The sequence below is a fragment of the Branchiostoma lanceolatum genome, chromosome 1 (genome assembly GCF_035083965.1).
Source record: "Branchiostoma lanceolatum isolate klBraLanc5 chromosome 1, klBraLanc5.hap2, whole genome shotgun sequence".
Lineage (NCBI taxonomy): Eukaryota > Metazoa > Chordata > Leptocardii > Amphioxiformes > Branchiostomatidae > Branchiostoma > Branchiostoma lanceolatum.
In genome coordinates this window covers 32,722,501-32,742,676 of record NC_089722.1, presented here as the reverse complement: position 1 = coordinate 32,742,676, position 20,176 = coordinate 32,722,501, and the positions used below count along the sequence as shown (strand labels likewise).

The 20,176-nt window shown below is 41.5% G+C and overlaps 1 protein-coding gene and 1 long non-coding RNA gene across 2 annotated transcripts; one reads left to right on the top strand and one right to left on the bottom strand.

Moving 5' to 3' along the window:
- Positions 1–8,614: 8,614 nt before the first annotated feature.
- Positions 8,615–12,323, bottom strand: LOC136428134 (focadhesin-like). The gene is made up of 5 exons (XM_066417441.1): positions 12,214–12,323; positions 11,634–11,736; positions 10,327–10,436; positions 9,476–9,548; positions 8,615–9,008 (listed from the first exon to the last, which is right to left on the bottom strand). The coding sequence occupies exons 1-5, from the start codon at positions 12,289–12,291 to the stop codon at positions 8,917–8,919; spliced, it is 456 nt and encodes a 151-aa protein (XP_066273538.1). The 5' UTR covers positions 12,292–12,323; the 3' UTR covers positions 8,615–8,916.
- A 925-nt stretch (positions 12,324–13,248) lies between these two features.
- On the top strand, positions 13,249–20,176 carry LOC136420344 (uncharacterized). Its single transcript, XR_010753187.1, has 2 exons — positions 13,249–13,696; positions 19,345–20,176. It is a non-coding gene; the product is annotated as an uncharacterized lncRNA (long non-coding RNA).

Here is a 20,176-nt window from a genome sequence, read left to right as displayed (position 1 = left end):
AGCAAGGTCTCGGCCGCTTGTAGTATATGTTGTTTATAGAAGTAGGAAAGATGCCGTTTGTTTAAAACGCCACATTTCCTATAGGTAAACGGGTCATATAAGCTTAAGGAGCAAGGTCTCGGCCGCTTGTTGTATATGTTGTTTATAAGAGTAGGAAAGATGGCGTTTGTTTCAGTGGAGAAGTCTTTAAAACACATCGACATAATTTGATTACAGTCGCGCTCTTGTAAGTGTGAGCAAGACGGCGCGAATTTAGAGAAATACTTTTCGACAGTTAATGAGTTATACAGGAAAAACTTTACAATGAAGGAATAACATTAGAACGCAACCTTTCCTATAGGTATACGGGTCATATACACTTAGGGAGCAAGGTCTCGCCCGCTTGTTGTATATGTTGTTTATAGAAGTAGGAAAGATGCCGTTTGTTTAAAACGCAACATTTTCTATAGGTAAACGGGTCATATAAGCTTAGGGAGCAAGGTCTCGGTCGCTTGTTGTATATGTTGTTTATAGGAGTAGGAAAGATGGCGTTTGTTTCAGTGGAGAAGTCTTTAAAACACATCGACATAATTTGATTACAGTCGCGCTCTTGTAAGTGTGAGCAAGACGGCGCGAATTTAGAGAAATACTTTTCGACAGTTATACAGGCAAAACTTTGCAATGAAGGAATAACATTAGAACGCAACCTTTCCTATAGGTAAACGGGTCATATAAGCTTAGGGAGCAAGGTCTCGCCCGCTTGTTGTATATGTTGTTTATAGAAGTAGGAAAGATGCCGTTGGTTTAAAACGCAACATTTCCAATAGGTAAACGGGTCATATACACTTAGGGAGCAAGGTCTCGGTCGCTTGTTGTATATGTTGTTTATAGAAGTAGGAATGATGCCGTTTGTTTAAAACGCAACATTTCCTATAGGTAAACGGTCATATAAGCTAAGGGAGCAAGGTCTCGGTCGCTTGTTGTAAATGTTGTGTATATATAGGAATAGGAAAGATGCCGTTTGTTTTGGTAGAAGCCTTTGAAAAAATATCGACTAAGATTTCTCTACACAGTCGTGCCCATGTAAGTGTGTACAAGACGGCAGCTAATTCAGAGAAATACTTTTCGACAGTTATACAGGAAAAAACTTCACAATGAAAAATAAAACATTGAAACACAACTTGGGCATACGGGACTCTGAGGTCCTACTAGGCTTATGTTATTCATTTTAAAGAAGTAGGAAAGATGTCGTATTTTTTTTGAGAAGCCATCCAAAATAAAATATCGCTGTGTCTGTCTGAGCCGCAGGAAGTGTGATAAATATATAGAACTTGATAGAAAAACACGATGTTTTCGGTTATAGCATAAAACTGTACTACAAGACTAGGGGTAGGTACCGGTACCGTGTACCGGTACAAAACCGGTATTTCTTAATGGACCGGTCCAAAAAAAACGGTCCGTAAAAAATCAGTGGACCGGCCTATGGACCGATTAGAAAATTCATAGTACCAGGCGGCCACATAACTGGTCTAAGAAAATACAAAACAGCAGATTTAACTTCGTTTTCGAAGACGTTAGCTGTGAATCATACCTAGATACACTTAAAGGAATAGTAAACAGACGGCGAGAAGAGTATAATTATAATTTTGAGACAAAGTGCAAACCTAAGAAATTATATCGTTCCAGACATGACGTTTGGAGACTTTTGCGTGTGTCTCGCTCTCCAAAATATGATGTACTGCGACACTACTATAATCAGGTACAGGTACAGGTCCGGACCTGGACCTGACCCTCTGGACCTGGACCTGGACCGGACCTGAATTGTTTGTACCGGTACCCACCCCTATGTACTACTGTTATGAATAGGAAAGCACAGCAGTTCCGAAAACGTTCTGGAACATACAATCTTATCTGTACGGCATATTTAAATACACATGTAAAACATACGTAAATATACCCGGTATTTTAAGTCACATATACAAATGCCTAAATCGTCCGGAAAGGTTAGATTTTTATTTCAGTTACCTTTATGGAATCTGAAAGCTTCCCGAAATATTTTGCCGTGTTTAAGGTCTTGATACGTATTTCGGAAACTTTGCTTAAATATCCCTTTTCGTGCCGTGATTAGAGTCGCCGCGCTAGCACCGTAGCTGTTTTCATAGGTGATATAATATCTCAGAAAATACCCCTATCTTGACAGACTTGTGGAATAAGTCATTAATCTCGTAACCTTTTTTGCGTGTGCCCTGATCAGGTTTCCCCAAGCAGATATTAGGAGAAGTGTCGTCCTTTGTTTAACTGCTTTAAACCACCTGGTTTTTGATGCCTGGTTCTTGATCTTGATTGGGTACTGGGCAACACCCCTCTTGTTAGGGTAAAGCGCCCAAGGGTGTGTGATGCGCTGTTATTGTCCTCGCAGGTGCAGGAGACCAGCCTCCTTGAACTTGGGAGGATTAGCTGTGTCTGTGACGTCCTGAGGTAGTGAATTCCAGTCTCTCACAATTTAAGGGGAAAATGAGTATCTATAATCCTTATATAAATTTTGGTAGAGCCTTATATAAATTTTGATTTGAGTGTCGCGATTGTCGCGGGGCAGGCATCAAATGAGTTTCGACCGGTAGGGCTATCTTGTGGTGTCTTGGATTCTTTAACCCTATCCAGACTGGGCTTTTTTTGTATATCTGGGACTGAGGGGGGGGGGGGGGGCTGATTGCCAAATGCCAGGTATTGACGATTTTAAGGGCGAAAAAGCCTGCTGATACCTGAAATAGTGATATAGTCCGCCATCTTGGATTTTGGCTTACTACGTCATTAAATTAGCATGAATTATGAATAATAAATCAGGAAAGTTACATCTAATTACATGTAATGTTCTACATGTAGGAAAACTAGTGTAGTTGTGCAAGCAAACCCGAGAAATATCATTGTTTTAAAAAAAATAATGATTTTTGCATAAAATGCCTGTCAGAAACCCGTTGCCATGGCAACATAAAAAAAATGATAAACTTAAACCATTATATTATAAAATTGTTACCAACAAAATTTTAGGAAAAGTCACTAAGTTTGGTTGTCCTAGCATACATCGTTCGGCAGAAATACGATGTCAAAGTTGGCGCGGGCACTTTGAGCCTCAAATTGGAGTGTAGTATGAGTTTGTGACAAATCTGGCCGCTCTTGTCTGAACAGCTTCTAGCTTAGAAATATGTTCTTTGTGGTGAGGGTTCCAGGCAGCACTGGACTACTCTAGATGAGGTCTAACAAGACTTGTATATGCATTTATCTTAACTGTTTTGTTTCACAAAACGGTTCACAAAACGTTCCAATTAAGGAGTCCAAGCAGATGTTAGGATGTGGCTTCCTACATGTAACTGCCTGTGTCTGAGATGGAGAGGAATATCGATAGATATCACTTTTGCAAATGAAGACTTAATTTGCATAATTGATAAGAATAGACTTATTCCATTGTGACCAATGATGGGAATTTCATTATTGTGGCATTTGGAAGTCAAGTGAAGTTGAACGTCATTAGATATAAATCATGCACAGTTTTTGAAAAACTGTGCCAGCAGTCTGCAGTAAGATTTTCAAGATAGCAGTAGAACAACTAAAATTAAATAACCTGCAATTTTGAAGAATGGAAAAACAGACTTGAGATTCAATGATTCTCAACTTAGCAAACTGAATATTTCAAAGAGAATAACTGAACACAGGAATGATGTATTTTTATGATACTGTATTCAGCATGCAGGTATGGATTTTGTAATTTTTCGTGGAATTCCAGATGTGTGTCAATTTTTTCTCCAGATACAGTGAGACCTGTGGGACTTAACCCACCCAACATGACTGAGCCTTTGGGGAAGATGGGGCCTATCTTGCCAGGAGACTCCGGGTCTCGGGCCTCTTGGACCTCCGGTTCCTCGCTAGAAGTCCTTTGGTCCGTAGGGCCAATCTATCCAAACCTTGCAGAACCACCTGAGCGTCCTCAGACAAACATTCGGGGCAAGTCAGATAAAGGTAAGGCTACCACTTACCCTGTGTTCTGATGTTTCAAGATGTGATTTCACATACTGGAAATGCATTCAAGTTAGCGTGGTTTTTATTTTGCGCTATGGTTAAATTGGGGTGTTCGCGTGGTTTTTAAATTTGCGGCAGCGCTATAGTCACATACTGCTGCAGTATTGGACAAAATGTTTGTTGTGGTTTAAGTTTGCGGTGAAATGGTGGCCGCAAAAACCACGAACATAAAACCACTGCGAACATTTCTGCATTTTCAGTACATAAGAAGTTAACCCGAATATTCATGGTGTAAACAATGGGGTCTATACCTTTCAACAGTTTTCATCTTTGTAAACCGATGAGTGTACTGTTATACACACAAACATACATCGATCACAAAATGAAATGTCAATGACATCTGTACTATCCCTGTGTCTGTTACATTTTCCACAGTGTCTTGTCCATGAGGCTATACGGAATTCCGTGGCATCTGCTACAAGGTGTTTGAAATAAAGCCGAGCTTCAGAGAAGCGGCCGCGACCTGTTGTGCAGGCGGTGGTACCCGCACCGTGCCCCGAGATGCCGAGACCAACGACTTCCTCATCTCCTTGTATAGACCTTTCTCATGCGGCGGACATGATAGAATGAAAACAAGGCCCTTGTAGCAAACATTAGTCCAATTCTAACTGTCAATCACAATTAGCAGTTTAGCCAATGATTACCTTATAATTAGAGAATCGACCAATGAGGTAGTGGCTTCATGACTGTCAAATATTTGCATTTCTATGTTTTTATTTTGCATTTCTCAAAGCTCTAAATTTCTGCATCTTTTTGTGTGCATTTCATTAGTTATGATATTGATACTTGGATATCACATTTTAAGACTTAATGCGATTTAGGAGGGAAATTAAATCTGTACATTATGTTTGCTTCTTTGCCTCATTGGTCTCGTCTTCATTCTATCATGTCCGCCGCGTGAGAAACGTGTATTGTAAGCCAAGGATTGTCCAGCTAGAGATTTTCTTCAGGTTTGGCCTCCACCATCAATGTTAAGAATCAAGAAGAAATGTTTTGTGTGGGAGGTTTAAATCACTAGGGAAGGGAATTTTTGGCTATATGTGGATAGTGTTCAGCACCAAAGACAGGAATGTTTAGCTTGTTGTGGATAGAGTTCAGAAACAAAAATGCTGGGCTACACATGGAAATTGTTGAGCACCAAGGGCAGGGATGTTTAATTAGTTGTGGATAGAGTTAAAAAAACAAAAATGCTGGGCTACATATTGAAAGTGTTCAGCACCAAGGACAGGAATGTTTAATTAGTTGTGGATAGAGTTAAGAAACAAAATGCTAGGCTACATATGGAAATTGTTGAGCACCAAGGACAGGAATGTTTAGCTAGTTGTGGATAGAGTTAAGAAACAAAAATGCTGGGCTACATATGGAAAGTGTTCAGCAACAAGGACAGGAATGTTTACTAAATAGCTAGTTGTGGATAGAGTTCAGAAACAGAAATGCTTGGCTACATGTGGAAAGTGTTCAGCACCAAGGACATGAATGTTTAGCTAGTTGTGGATAGAGTTCAGAAACAAAAATGCTTTGCTACATGTGGAAAGTGTTCAGCAACAAGGACAGGAATGTTTAGCTAGTTGTGGATAGACTTCAGGAACAAAAATGTTTTGCTACATGTGTAAAGTGTTCAGCACCAAGGACAGGAATGTTTAGCTAGTTGTGGATAGAGTTCAGGAACAAAAATGCTTTGCTACATGTGGAAAGTGTTCAGCAACAAGGACAGGAATGTTTGGCTAAGAGTGGATGGTGTTCAGCACCAAGGACAGGAATGTTTAGTTAGTTGTGGATAGGGTTCAGAAACAAAAAATGTTTGGCTATATGTGGAAAGTGTTCAGCACCAAGGACAGGAATGTTTGGCTAAGTGTGGGTGGTGTTCAGCACCAAGTACAGGAATGTTTGAATATATCTAAAAGGTGTCCAGCGCCAAGGATAGGAATGTTTGGCTGTGTGGATGGTGGGTTGATATTTCTTGACTTGGAAAGTACAACTCATAGGGTGGGTCTCAACCAAACAAGGGGCTGCTTGACCAATCTCAAAATTGATTTCATTATCTTGATTTTAATTGGATCCATGCCTAGGTAGGCAAAAGGTGTTACTTCGGCAAGCACGACTTACCTTTGTTTTTTCATATGCCAAGTCATTCCAGGTAATGAATTTATGGCTTAATCATTTATTAGACCATGCGATTGGAATAACAATTGTCTTTTGGGCAAAAAACGTTTTGAAATGAGATTCTGAAAAACATTCTATCAATGGTAACTTCGTTAATTTTAACATGATTCTTCAACAATCGGTACTAAATCGGTGAACTCGGTAGACATAAAGTATGTAAAAGCAGGATCTGAAGGGGTCAAATTATCAACCCGTGTTGTGGATGTAGGATGAGTTTGTAAAGATTATCCCACTGTGATGGAGAAATGAAATTAATGATGCCTTGGGTGTAGAGTTTCAATCAGAATGATATTCAGTTATGTATATGAATATAGAAGTTATTACATGTTCAATCGGTGACTTGTGGACCTATTGGCATGTTACATACTTAGTTACGCACCATATAATGATGTAAAGATGCGATGTGAAGTAATGGAAACATTATGTAATGTTACAGTGATTTTTTCAATCAATAAAGAAATTGTGTTTTTATGACATAACTCATCTTTGGCTTTACTGGCTACTGACTTTTGCGATATATCACTGTTAGTTTTAAAAACGTTCTATACTTACTTCTGAAATCAATACAATTCAAACTCTACAACTGAATAAGATTCAGAAATTACTTTCGGACATTTTGTATGATTAGATTCCAGCATATCACATGAATACATTATGTTAATCACCGTAGCATTCACTGTTGCAGCCTTATTTTGGATATTAAACAGATTTACATGTATGTCATACCAGGGCTGCAAAAATGTCCAATAACGGTGTTCCGCATCCTGTGATAATTTACGTTATGTCATACCTGGGCTGCAAGTCAAGTCAAACGTTTGATCCGGGTGTTCCGGACCAGGTGATAACATGGGTTATCACATGGGCTTCTACTTTTATCACTTGGGCTTCCATAGAATATTTCCAATGCATTTCAAGTGCGCCGCTGTCAAAAATTCAAATACTGAATTCGAACATTGAATTCCAGCTGCTACAAGTTTTTGTCCAAGACACCAAATTTTCTCAACTTCTGGAGCATTTTGCATTGAAATATATGTTTTCTAGGTTGGGTATGACATGTCATGTAAATGAAATACAACATGGTCCATTCCGTATCACCCTCGGTCCCAGCCCTCCCGCGGTCAGATCTCTCACCGGCCATAACCCACAGTTGGGCTGGTAGCTTGGGTGATACGGAATATACCATGTTGTACATGTATTCTCTCTCTCTCTCTCTCTCTCTAAATATACATATAACTGTTGCTTATGTTCCATGTCTTAAAGTATTTATATGTGGATGTGCTCAGATCTAGAGCCTTTAAGAAAGTGACTAAAAGGGAAATGTAAACTCGACCACTTCCATTGGTGAAATGCAAACGAAACGAATTCAATTTACGGCCTAATATCCCATTGTATTTCAGAGGAATGTCTTAGATATTGCAATTCTTTGTTTTACATGGTCGCAATATCTGATTCAAGGTCATATAAGTCTCAAAACTTCAAACCCCTTTGACAGTCTTTATTAAGGGTTTCCCCATTCCCAAAAATAGAGATTTGAGTTTGGCAGTAGCTTCTCTGACACTTTTCTTGATACGCCATCATACGTCTGTGAGTGGTACTGCAGATTAGGCTCCATTAGGCAAAACCTGCTGTGCAGCATTTCCAAAGGCGCTTGAGGTCAAACCTATTATACCACTTCCTCTCTGGCCAAAGTGCTATCTACCACTTAAAAACAGCGCCATGGCATGTTCAGAACACGAGATATTCAAACAGGAAGTTCCGCTGTAGTACCGTAACAAGCCGCAAGGTGGCCTAGAATCTAATAATTTTCCAGGTCTTACTACTCACATACTAAATATCAAAACAATCCAAGCTGGCCTTGGCAAGATATGCTGTTCATCTACATGCACACATACTTACGCATACACACATGCATACACACATACATACAAATGCTACCAAAAATACAACCTTCTTGACGAAGGTAAATATTGCTTCTGCTATAACACCATGTTTGTGGATCAAAAGTGTACCTACTGTAGCAATGTCGTAAAGAACTGCAAAAGTTGGGAGTAATATGCTGTGTAATCCTGTTGAAAAATACTTTGCTGTGGACGTTCAGCGTTTTAGAAATAAACTTAAACTAATATAGTATACAAACGATAGACTACCTCCCGTGGTCTGACCAAGAGACCTACATCGTAAAAACTACGCGGTGGATCCCTCATCACCTGATATTCCATCCCGACCAGACCAGACGGTTGAGACTAAAGCTTTGTTGACGGTAGATAAATGAAGTTCCATTGAGAATTGCCAGGCGACGCTCTTGAACCATGAACATAACGATGCTAAAAGCAGAAAACAATAGTCTGCCCACCCTGTCCCACCGGTCCCAGCTACCCTACGTGACAACAGGCGTAAGTCTTGCTCAAAATGTTTTATTTCAACAAAGTGATTGATTTTAAGCCATTGGCATTGCTTCACAGTGCTGTAAGTACAAATGCACAAATTCCAAAGAGTGTTTCTAGAATAATGAATTAACTTTATGTGTGACCAAACTTCACATTAAGGAGTGATGAATTTAACAGTTACATATGGATTTATTACAAGACCAGTACACGACATTCACTTTAAAACAAAGATCAGTTTATACTAATTTTCTAACCGCGAATCTATGGTTTTATACCTGTGTATACAAGTGTATCATGTCTATGGCAGGAGAATTCACAACTTGACTGCAGACAACATCTGGTATGCTCTTGTCCAGACTGAAGGCTTCTTGAATACAGTTGTATGGCGTAAAGCCAGCACAGACCCTGCAGGAAGCAAATGTTGGAACAATCAGCATCTTAACTTTAAACATCTATCACAAAGTACTAGAAGTATGTTTTAAGACAAACAGCTTACAAACAACATGTCTTAACTGTGTAAAGAACCTTTCCAATGTACATCGTCCTTAAGGTTATGCACTGTTTCAAAGGCATTGATTCTGGTGGTGGAAAATGTTAACTGTTTTCTTCTAAAATCTATCAATGACTAAAGAGACAAGATTAAGTCAAAAGTTAACACACTATTTTTGCACACAATGTTAAGTGCTTTCTAGTCCACTGGTCCTCAAATTGATCAGACCCGAAGCCTTAAAGAGGTCCTGATGATTGGTCAAAAGCTTGTTGGTATAAGCACTTTACTTCCTGTACGGAAGTAACATGAAATTTGTCCATTACTGTTAGAGATTCATACAAATATTAGCTAAGATAGTTGTAACAGTGACAGCTGTGATTACCCATCAGTGCTGTCTTGTACTTGTCAGGAAGATCCACGGGAGCCTGGTACATCTCCATCAGCCAATCAACAAGCTGCAGACAGTAAGAAAGACTGGGTCAAAGCTCATGCCCATAATACTCTAGTAGCTGCATGGTACAACAGTGGTGAATTCTAAAATGGGGCATCATGTAACATGCCTCTAACCACAAACAACAAAAACACATTTCTTGATGCAACAAAAACCATACAAGTGTAAAGTACATTGTTTGTTTGTATTGCATACCAGCATCAAGGCGTAACACACCAGGTTTGTACTGAAGAGTACAAACTGCATATCCGGACAGATTTATATGATCCACACACACCGAGAAGGACCCCTACTCTTTTCGATGAGTGTGTTGGGTCCTTTAACATGCTTGAGGTGTGGCTCTCCTCAAACACAGGACCTCCATTTAACGTCCTATCCGAGGGACATCCCTAACCTAATCTACATGTAGGTACTCATTTTCACCTGAGTACAGTGGGGAAAGCAATGTTAAGTGCCTTTCCCAAGGGCACAATGTCAACGGGACAAATCAGGGAACCCCAGATTCGAACCCGGTATCTCTTGGTTCTGGGGCCAAACACCCTGCCACTACACCACCCCGACGCCACATCACTGCTTTTACAAGGAACACAAACAATTAAATATTAATACCCCATTGTATTTGGCTTTGCAGAATATTCAAAAGCTTCCTTTGGTGTTGAAGTAAGCCTGGGCACCATCCTCCGTAGTGACCGCTGCCTCTCTGTGGTTAGCATGCAAAAAGACTGAGCCAGCGGTTACTACAGAAGGTGGCACCCAGGCTAGTGCTGAAGATGATCTTGTACCTTATCCACAACGCGGGTCCACGGCTCTGATGATACCAACTGAAGAATGGCATACGGCAAGAGTGGCACTGTCTCCAGCATTCTGCTTTCTGAGGATACTTCTGCAGTGTCTGGATTTTTACAAAAAGAACAGTTAGGTGAGCTTTGAAGAAAATCACATCTAGAGGACTTGAAAACTTTAGGCATGACCTGAGTGTTGTTGTAGATGATGGTTCTCCATGGTACTGAAGTGATAGCTGCGGTATAGCTCTAAAATTCAAACTTCACAGTTGTGATCATATCCCAAAGTTATGCTGTCTCCCTGGTTCAATAAGCTTTTTACTTAGCTTTCCTCTCAAGATCGACCAAGCTACACACGTATAACGCTCTAGTCCTATCCGTCCTCTTGTACGGTGCCGAGACATGGACCCTTACACAGGCACTAGCACACAAACTAGATGCCTTCGACTCTCAGTGCTTGAGGAAGATTGAAGGCATCCGTTGGGATGACTTCATTCCCAATGAAACAGTCCGGCGCAGAACTAACCAACTGCCGGTTAGTTGTAAAATCACCAAGCAACGGATGACCTTCTTGGGTCACGTCTCCAGGGCGGTTCCTACTCACGACGTCATCAAACTGATCTCATCGGAACCAAACCTTTCATGGAAGCGACCTAGAGGTCGCCCTAGAGGAAGATGGGAAGACCAGATCTTCAACACACTCCAGGGGCTGGGGATCACCAGAACCGACTGGAGGGTCTATGCCGAGAGCAGACCAGCCAGGCGAGCCCTATGCACGTCTGTAGCCGCCATGCATCAGACACTGATGCCTGCGAATGATTGATTGATTCCTTTATCAGGTAATGAGTATGATCTGTCCAATTATGTGGGGTCAAGTGTTTACCAGTTGGAAAGAAAATATTAACCAAGGACAACTTGTCATTCAACATCATAATTTGGCATGAAACATTATAAAATTAAAATACAAACAAACTATCAAGTTCAGTGTTGCTATGATTTCTGAATGCAACAATTGATCATACTACAACTTATGTCAGCCAGTCTGGGAAGACTATGACATTTATTGCACATAGAAAAATTCAGTACAAAACACAGAAAAACAGGTTAGAATATCCAGAAAACAATTTAACAGATTATGAGAGTAGTGCAATGTTCAAGACTGTTCATTTTCAAGGGTTTGCATTGACTGCATATCAATTGATCATAACACTGTGCTAAAAAACACATGCCAAAAAGAAAGCTCAAATGTGACCTCTTAACATCATCGGGAGACACTGTGCAGCTTAAGGTATATAAACTGATGTTACCTGTCTGACAGTCAGTCCCAGTGACTCCCCACAGTAGAGGCAGACTGACACAGCTCCAACATGTCACCGCAGCACAGAAAACATCAACCAGGAATTGGGTCACCTGACAAAAAACACGATAAACAACAATGGATTAATGAATATGACCTTTACACAAATTCAGTCACAGACAAACTGGATACAAGATTCTGGTCAGTCAAGACTCTAGAAACTTCTCCCATGCAGAGCCTCACCTGCGACCTATACAATATCCTCCAAGCAGCTGTCAGCCAATCAGAGGAATGTCTTTAGTGTTTTCTTTAGGTAAAACTGATTCTCTGATTGGCTGACAGCTGGTTAGAGGCTACGCCCACAAAAGTAGAAATCTCATGGTTTGGCAGAACCCTCCACAATGTTTCAAGTATAGACTAAGGAAGGCTCTCTATACACATGTATATGATATATGAAAATGGAAACGTATGCAAAAGTTGTAGTACATACATGTGTTGCTATAGAGAAGTTATTGTAAATATAGCAGGAATAATGAAGAATTACAATTTTGCAGTAACATAGACTGGAGAGTGTATTACTAAGTGCTAACCTTGTTTAGTGCACTCCCTGTTGACTGAGCCTGTAAGAGTGGGATCTTCCCATAGGCAATGTTCCTGCACTGTCCCATCACTTCCAGCAACCACTGAATTCTGGATGCATCACCTGGGGAAAGGAATGAAAACAAAAAACAGTGTTAAAAAAACAGCTATAGGAGGCCCATAATCAAACTTGACCTTCGTTTTCCCAAACCCTACCCTCCTGCCAAATATCATGACAATCTATCCACAGCATCTCAAGTTATCCTGGTGACAAAGGAACACACATAGAACTTCCAACGCAGAAACGTAGGAAGCCATCAAGCCGGCGTCACAATTCATGCAAGCGTCGGCCGAATCCATAGCTCGCCTAAAGCTTGCGAATCTCAAAATTGCCTGAGCGTCGACCGTATTTTGCAATTAAAATCTCAGGTGACGTCCGTCGAACACCAAAGACTAAAAAATCCCCCATGAGATGGTACCATCTGATCTCTTGGACATGGACGGAGTCAAAATCGACTAACCTGGTAAAAGGCCAATATTTGGATCCACTTTGATTTCTAAAAATCGCCCGAAGGCCGCGTAATTGACAGGACGTTGGCCGTACTTCGGCCGAAAATGCAAATTTGAAGCTCGCCAAGACGTCAGCCGAGCTGAATTTCTTGTTTGTGACGGGGCCATTAGGAAGTCCATTCTCAAACATGTCCTTTGTCTCCCCGGCCCCTACCCATCTACTAAGAATCATGAACATCCACTTACAGCTTCTCGAGTTATTGTCTTAACATCCGTAGCCACTCCATCATAGCAAAAGCGAAAACATAACCTTCTTGGCAAAGGTAATCAACTGGCTTGTTACATATTGTGCAACTCCACTGTTCAGGACTGCTAAAATCAAGTCAACCAGAACTGGGTGTACTTGTAGGAGTAAGGATTTCCATAACAATGCTAAGCATACAGTTACTGTTAGTATATGTATTGGCAAGAAATTTCTTAAATGAAAACAAAAGACCCACCGGTGTGACGACTTTTAAACCGAGTACACTGATAGCACCCCATCCTTGTACCATCAACGGTACAGACCGGACTGGCATAGCGGCAATCACCCAGTACATACCGATCCAGCCTATAGTCTGCGTAGGCTAGACTAGCAGACTATGGGGATCTAGCGGTTGTACCGTGCTGATGTGATGCTGCATGGCTAACCAGGAAGGAACCAGGGGTCACTGCCCTCCCTGGTCACCCGCATAGGTCAACATTCTAGGTGTCATGGCCGCTGTCCCTGAAACATTGCCGTATTCTGCCATATCTGGCCGACTTTTGGACCAGAACAAGCATCAAGAAGTGTACTGCTTCGAGATGTTTACAGTATCAACCTTTCACAAATCTGTGTTTTGTTTCTGAGACTCTGCTTGCCTTTCACCAACATCGATCGTGTCGATGACATGATCGGATGATCCCAGATCCAACCACCAGACGCAGCATTTATGCATGCATTAGGTAGGTGTAACGTTATATTTACCTTCACCAAGGTTAGGTTTCTGGTAGCGTTTTGGTATGTATGTTTGTATGTATGTATGTATGTATGTATGTATGAATGAATGTGGCAAAAACTTTACGTATTACTAAGTTAACGACGAAAAAAAATGGCGTCGTCACTGGACATCCAGAATGGAAGAAAATTATAGTAGGATTGGTCTGGACCAATCGTAGGGAATTACTCTGAGGAAGCGACCTCTGACCTCCGCTCGTGCCGCCTCCATTCTGCGGCATCCGCCGTGCTTACGGCACGGCTGGGCTCGCCTCCCGCTCGATGTTACGGTCGGAAACTTTTCCCCTCCCGAGCTTCCTTTTAAGCATTTCAACTTACCGTGCGGCGTCCCCCAGCTATCGAGGCACACGAACCTGCCAGGAAACTTGCGGGATGCCGTCCTCGTTGGGCCCGACGCGGACTCAGACAGGGCCGCGGTGTGCCGAACTGCCGTAGCGTGCAAATGGACTCCCAGTAACGTTGCCCACATGGATTCGCAGTCCTAATAAGTTAGAGCTCCACCCGACGACTCCGGCTGTCTCTACACTGTCATGTAATCTTTGGTGGCGTCCTGAAGCGAGTTTTCTTCACCTGAGCCGTGGATTGCACACCCGTTCCTGCCTGATCCTGAGTTTGTGCTACAAATAACGTCTACACAGAGAGTCTACAGCGATCGGAACGACAGCCCCCCTCCCCACCCCACTTCACGCCATTGATGCGGGGTCTCGCGGAAAATCGCGGGACTTTGGCAGTCATCTTTCTTCTCGCGACGAGCTTCCACGAGCGGTCCTTCCTCATCGCACGCCTCTCCCTCGTTTCACCCGTACCTACACGGACTAAAAAAAAAAATGCGGTGGGCATCTACAGCAGCGTACTCAAGACTCCCAGGACTCCCATTCCACGTCGATGCGACTTAACTTTGCGGGCCGACCGGGAGTTCGCGGCAGTGCCCTGCAGCGAGATCGTCTCCAGCCTGTGATCATGCTCCGCAATTTTTTGACTCACTTCATTAGAGTAGAGTAGAATAGAATAGATTAGATTAGTTTTGCACAGAAAGATTGACAGTGCAACAGAACCAGCTTCAGCTGCGTACCGAAGACTCCCAGCGCCCGCCCATGGCCTGCTTCTCAGCACCAAGTTAGAGTTCTCCATGCCGACGTACCTTTTCCGGCCTGACTCTACGCTGTTCGACAGTGCCTGGTGACGTTCTGCGGTGCATCCTTCACCAGCCCTGGACTGTCTTGTTTGAACTCAATTATCTAGCTACTCTTTAAATTAGTTTACCATACCACTACGACTTACTACTTTTTCTGCTACGCGTTTTGGGGCCCTCATTACTTTCGGCTTGGCCGTTGATGTCTTTGTACAACCGATAAGCCTCTACTATGGAGCAGTTTCACACAGATTAAAGACATCACATGCCCCAAACCGCGTAGCTCTTTCCTTGTATTGTCTATGTGTACGTAAGTGTAATTATAGTAGGATTGGTCTGGACCAATCGTAGGGAATTACTCTGAGGAAGCGACCTCTGACCTCCGCTCGTGCCGCCTCCATTCTGCGGCATCCGCCGTGCTTACGGCACGGCTGGGCTCGCCTCCCGCTCGATGTTACCACCATCCCGCCCTTGCTGCAATTTAACTCTTTCAAGAATGTATAGAATTGCGTAACTTCACCAACACTGTAAGCTATACATCACAATTTGTAATTGCCAAGACCACAGTCTTTGGCCGTTGATGTCTTTGTACAACCGATAAGCCTCTACTATGGAGCAGTTTCACACAGATTAAAGACATCACATGCCCCAAACCGCGTAGCTCTTTCCTTGTATTGTCTATGTGTACGTAAGTGTAATTCGTAACTAGCTATAGAAATCCTGGGACGAACGGCTTCATTTCCTAGTACTGAAGCCCCCTCATAAAATATATGAACTCCGCTCATCACTCGGTTGATGAACTGCATAATTTGAGAAGGCCTAGAAGTATTGCATTGTCTCAAAAATGGCCCCTTCTCTCCGAAAGGAGGAGGAACGCCCGCCTCACCTTTTTCTACAAACTCGTTAATAATCATATCAATATAAACGCAGACAGTCTTCTCAAACCAGCCCAGGGGCGCACCCGGGGTAGTCACCATCTTAAATTCCAAACTCTTAACGCCCGGACAGACACATACAAACATTCGTTCTTCCCCCGCACCATCCCACAATGGAACACCCTGCCTGGCACGGTTGTATCGGCGCCCACCGTTGAGTCATACCGTGCCAGGCTGGAGGCCTGCCTGCCTTACCCTGGGACCTCCTCCCCCCCCTACTTTGCCACTTGCGGGGTTATCTGGGGGGTAACCCCAATGATGATGATATTTGGTATGTGAGTGGTGAGACCTGGAAATTGTATTATGATGCCGCCCACCATCCTGGATCATTATTCTTTCTTATTTAACTTATGTATAGTATACTTGCATGTACATGTATAATACAAGCAAAATGTGCCCTTTATCTGGAGTCATATACCTAAGAGAGGACATGACATATGAACATTTAAAGGTAAACTGTAAGTTGTCTGCTTTGCCCTGAATTAGAGCTCTGTCTAGAAACATGACGATAACTTTAATTTGTTAAAACACTTGCATAAGCTTGTTGAAATGATAGTTGATAGAGACCACACTGGAGGCGTTGTCTGACTTATTAACCATTGTGACATTCATGTCAATCCCCATGTCCATTTGTCTTGCTATACCCGCTTAATTTCTTGCTGTACCTTTTGACTCTTGCCATTCCGTAACCTTTTTTTTCATACCTACTACTTCTAGAAGACATACCTGACGTCCTGGTAGTGTAATGCCCAGAACCCAGAGGTAGTGGTTTCGAACCCGGGTACGTCCCCCGGGAAATTCAATGGAGTTCCAATGTTTGAGGAAAGCAACATCTCAAGCAAGTAAAAGAACCCACCCCTTATGTCGAAGACAGTAGAGGACCTTCCTACTAGAAGCGTGAGTGGATCAGATAAATCTGTCCAGATATTCAGTACAAACCTGGTGTGTTACGTATATGCCGTGAGATGGTTTACCGGGTATGCAATACAAACCCTGTATGGTAACATTATACTGTCCCATATAGCTGAGACCAAAACAAATCTTCCTGACCACTCTCAGCCATGTGCCATTGTATGAATCATGCCTAATCTTGAGAACTATTATTCAAACATGAACACTCCTGACCGCATCTCACTTAACAGTAATTTTTTGTTGCAAGAATTGATCTCAATATTGCTTTGGGCGTGATTTTTAAAAGTTACAATGGCACTCGGCAGAGAGGTGGTTTGATATACAGTAGGAATGTTAGCTTGACCGTGCATAGGCCATATGAGACTACATGTATCATTTGTCATACAGGGTATCTAGATATAGACACGAGCTTTGAGTAACAACTCACTATGACTATAGCTATGACTATGTCCTTCATTTGGTACATCTACATCTAGGGAACCCCCCAAATAGCCCCTTCAGGGGCAAAGTAGGGGGGGAGTTGAGGTCTCGGGCTAAGGCAGGCAGGCCTCCAGCCTGGCAGGGAATTACTATAGACAAACCCAGCATAATATCACTGTCAAGGAAATTGATCATTGTATATGACAATATATTTTGTCATATTTTGGAGTCACCCCTTTTACTTTTTAAAGTTTATTTGCCATCATCACCCCCCCCAATATGTTTACTATCCTATACGACATATGTTTACGACTGTGTACGACATCTATTCCCACAGTAGTCCATCATGAACTTGGTTTTGTGACCGTCACTGCACACCACTGGTTCACCCTAATGGCCAAGAATAACATGAATTTGTTTGCTGATAGTCATGATCAGATTCAGATAATTAGATATTGTGCTCCAAATTTTCACTGAAAGGAGTTCTAAACTCCGGGAAGGGGGTGTTATTTTTCAATAAATGATAATATTAGGAAGTAAAAAATGTATAGTACTTTTTCAAATTCTACTGAACTTCCCAAGTAATCTCTAATTAAACAGAGGGATCTCAGCCTATGACTAAGATTGAGTACCTAGCTTCGGTTAGGGACGTCCCTCGGATAGAACATTAAATGGAGGTCCCGTGTTTGAGGAGAGCCACACCTCAAGCACATTAAAGAACCCAACACACTTATTTTAAAGAGTAAGGTCCTTCCCGGTGTGTGTGGATCATTTAAATCTGTCCGGATATGCAGCTTGTACTCTTCAGTACAAACCTGGTGTGTTACGCCTTGATGTGGTTTACCTGGTCTGCAATACAAACAAACAAAAAACAATAACAGACCTGAATTGAAGATCCTGAAGCTGTTGTTTTTATTCTAGTCAGCTTCCACCTATGCCTACCTGTTACTCATCCAGAGAATAAATTATAATTGCCCTTCAGTGTAGTGCATTACATACAACTTATATAAGTTATATACAAGCATGCAGTGGCACAGGTGTGCATGCAGAAAGTATAGTTAAATCATATGAGAACTCTAACAGTGATGGGCTAAAAACCATCTCTTTTATAGTAACAATTCCAGGAAAGAGCACATTTTCAAACATTCAGCTTAATATTTTTTGTTACCTTGGCCTAAAAGGTTATGTTTTTGTGTCTCACTGTAACTTGAGAATGCCTTTTTAGTGATAGTTTTTATTGATCTTGAGTTATCATATGCCACTTGTAGGGAACTTCGTCAAGTGAACATCTTCATTTCTAGAATGGAGAGGGGGAGTGTTATATTAATTCCAATCATTTTTGAGAATGATAAAGTAACGACTTTACCATTGTCTACTTTACAAAGCAGAAATACGTCCAAAACTCTATTCGTTGTCAATTACCAATAGAATGCAGATGCCATTTTGTGTTGCAAAACAAATCATGTATTATGTAACTTAAGTGTGAGTGTGTATGTGTCTGTAACTATGCGTGATTGTGTGTGTGTGTGTGTGTGTGTGTGTGTGTGTGTGTGAATGTGTGTGTATACTTGTGTATGTGTGTCTGTATACATGTGTTTCAGTGTTTGCTTGTCATCTGCCAACCAGATGGCAAGACTGGCAGAGGATAGCCAGCAGGCAAGGGAGAACCTTTGCTGAACATTATGTTCCCCCTACGGATTACTTAGCTATGGCAGAAAATGAGTGTTTGTGTGAATATATGAATGTGTGTGTGGGTGGGTATGTTTAGGTGAATTTGAGTGACGTATGTGTGTGTGTGTGTGTGTGTGTGTGTGTGTGTGTGTGTGTGTGTGTGTGTGTGTGTGTGTGTGTGTGTGTGTGTGTGTGTTCGTGTGGGGGGGGGCGAGGTGTGGGGGTGTGTCTGGTTGTGAGTGGACACATTCAGCTTATTTAGAATTAGAGCTTCTGAAGAGTGATGAGTCACAGGGAAATGTGATAAAGGCTAACCTTATGGCTATCTGCAAGGGAAAATTGCTATACAATACTCTCTGTTGTGTATGAGGTTTTTATTGTTGTCATACAATCACAAGACACAGATGCATTTCTGTGCCTATGATAAGCACTAAGCACTAGGCAATGCAGTGTAATCTAATTTGCTAACCTTCACCAGAATCATGTTCATCACAATTGTAATATTTTTGTGTTGTTGTTGCTATAGGTGCTGACAATATTCAACCCAGGCAGACAATCAATGTCATGAGATGACAGTGGACAAGAAGCTGACAATGTAGCAGTGGATTATCTGCTTCTCCATGAAGGCGCTATTTGTTAACAACGTGCAGTGAGGCAATGCAACGAGTCTGTACAAGATGTCAAATAGCTATTTTAAGTATACACATTTAGAAAGCTTTTCTGTAATTTCTGTAGTGCACTGTGTTTGTAATTGATATGGCAATGGCCCTGATTCAGATGCTTTGGAAACTATTTGTATTGAAGATAAAGTAGAAATTGTCATGTTGTGATACAGTATCATTATTAGGACAATATTTGTAATTTCTTGCAAGAGAGCAAATTGCAACATGAAACAATGTATAGAAAAGTATACAGACAGTATAAGTTAACAATAGTGACAGGTAGAACAAGTGACTTTTCTTAAAACTGCTACATAATACAATCCATGGTTTTTTGGTATGACTTCAGGGTTGTGAGCAAGCATCCTACTTATCATATATCCCAAAACTATGTATGCTGTTAGTAACTGTAATTGTTCAAGTTTTTGACAGTTGTTTGTACCCACATATGTATTTCTATATGCAATGACACAGTACATAGCAAAGATTATGAAGGGAGTGACATGGAATTGTATTGAAGTCATTTAATCTGCTAATGAAATTATTTTATTTTGTGCTTTAACTATAGAGCTTTTCACCATAAACTGTATGTGGTCAGCAAAGTCTGATGTATGAGATGACACCTGATATGTGTGTTGCATTGGAATACTGACTCAATGTACATGTTTTTCTTTCTTGATTAAAGTGTATGAATTTAAA

Coding starts and splice junctions, on each gene's coding strand:
- LOC136428134 (XM_066417441.1), bottom strand. CDS start 12,291: ATGGGACAGTGCAGGAACATTGCCTATGGGAAGATCCCACTCTTACAG. Junction 10,437..11,633: donor TGGGACTGACTGTCAGACAG/GTAACATCAGTT, acceptor GTAAAAATCCAG/ACACTGCAGAAGTATCCTCA. Junction 9,549..10,326: donor GGACCCGCGTTGTGGATAAG/GTACAAGATCAT, acceptor TACTGTCTGCAG/CTTGTTGATTGGCTGATGGA.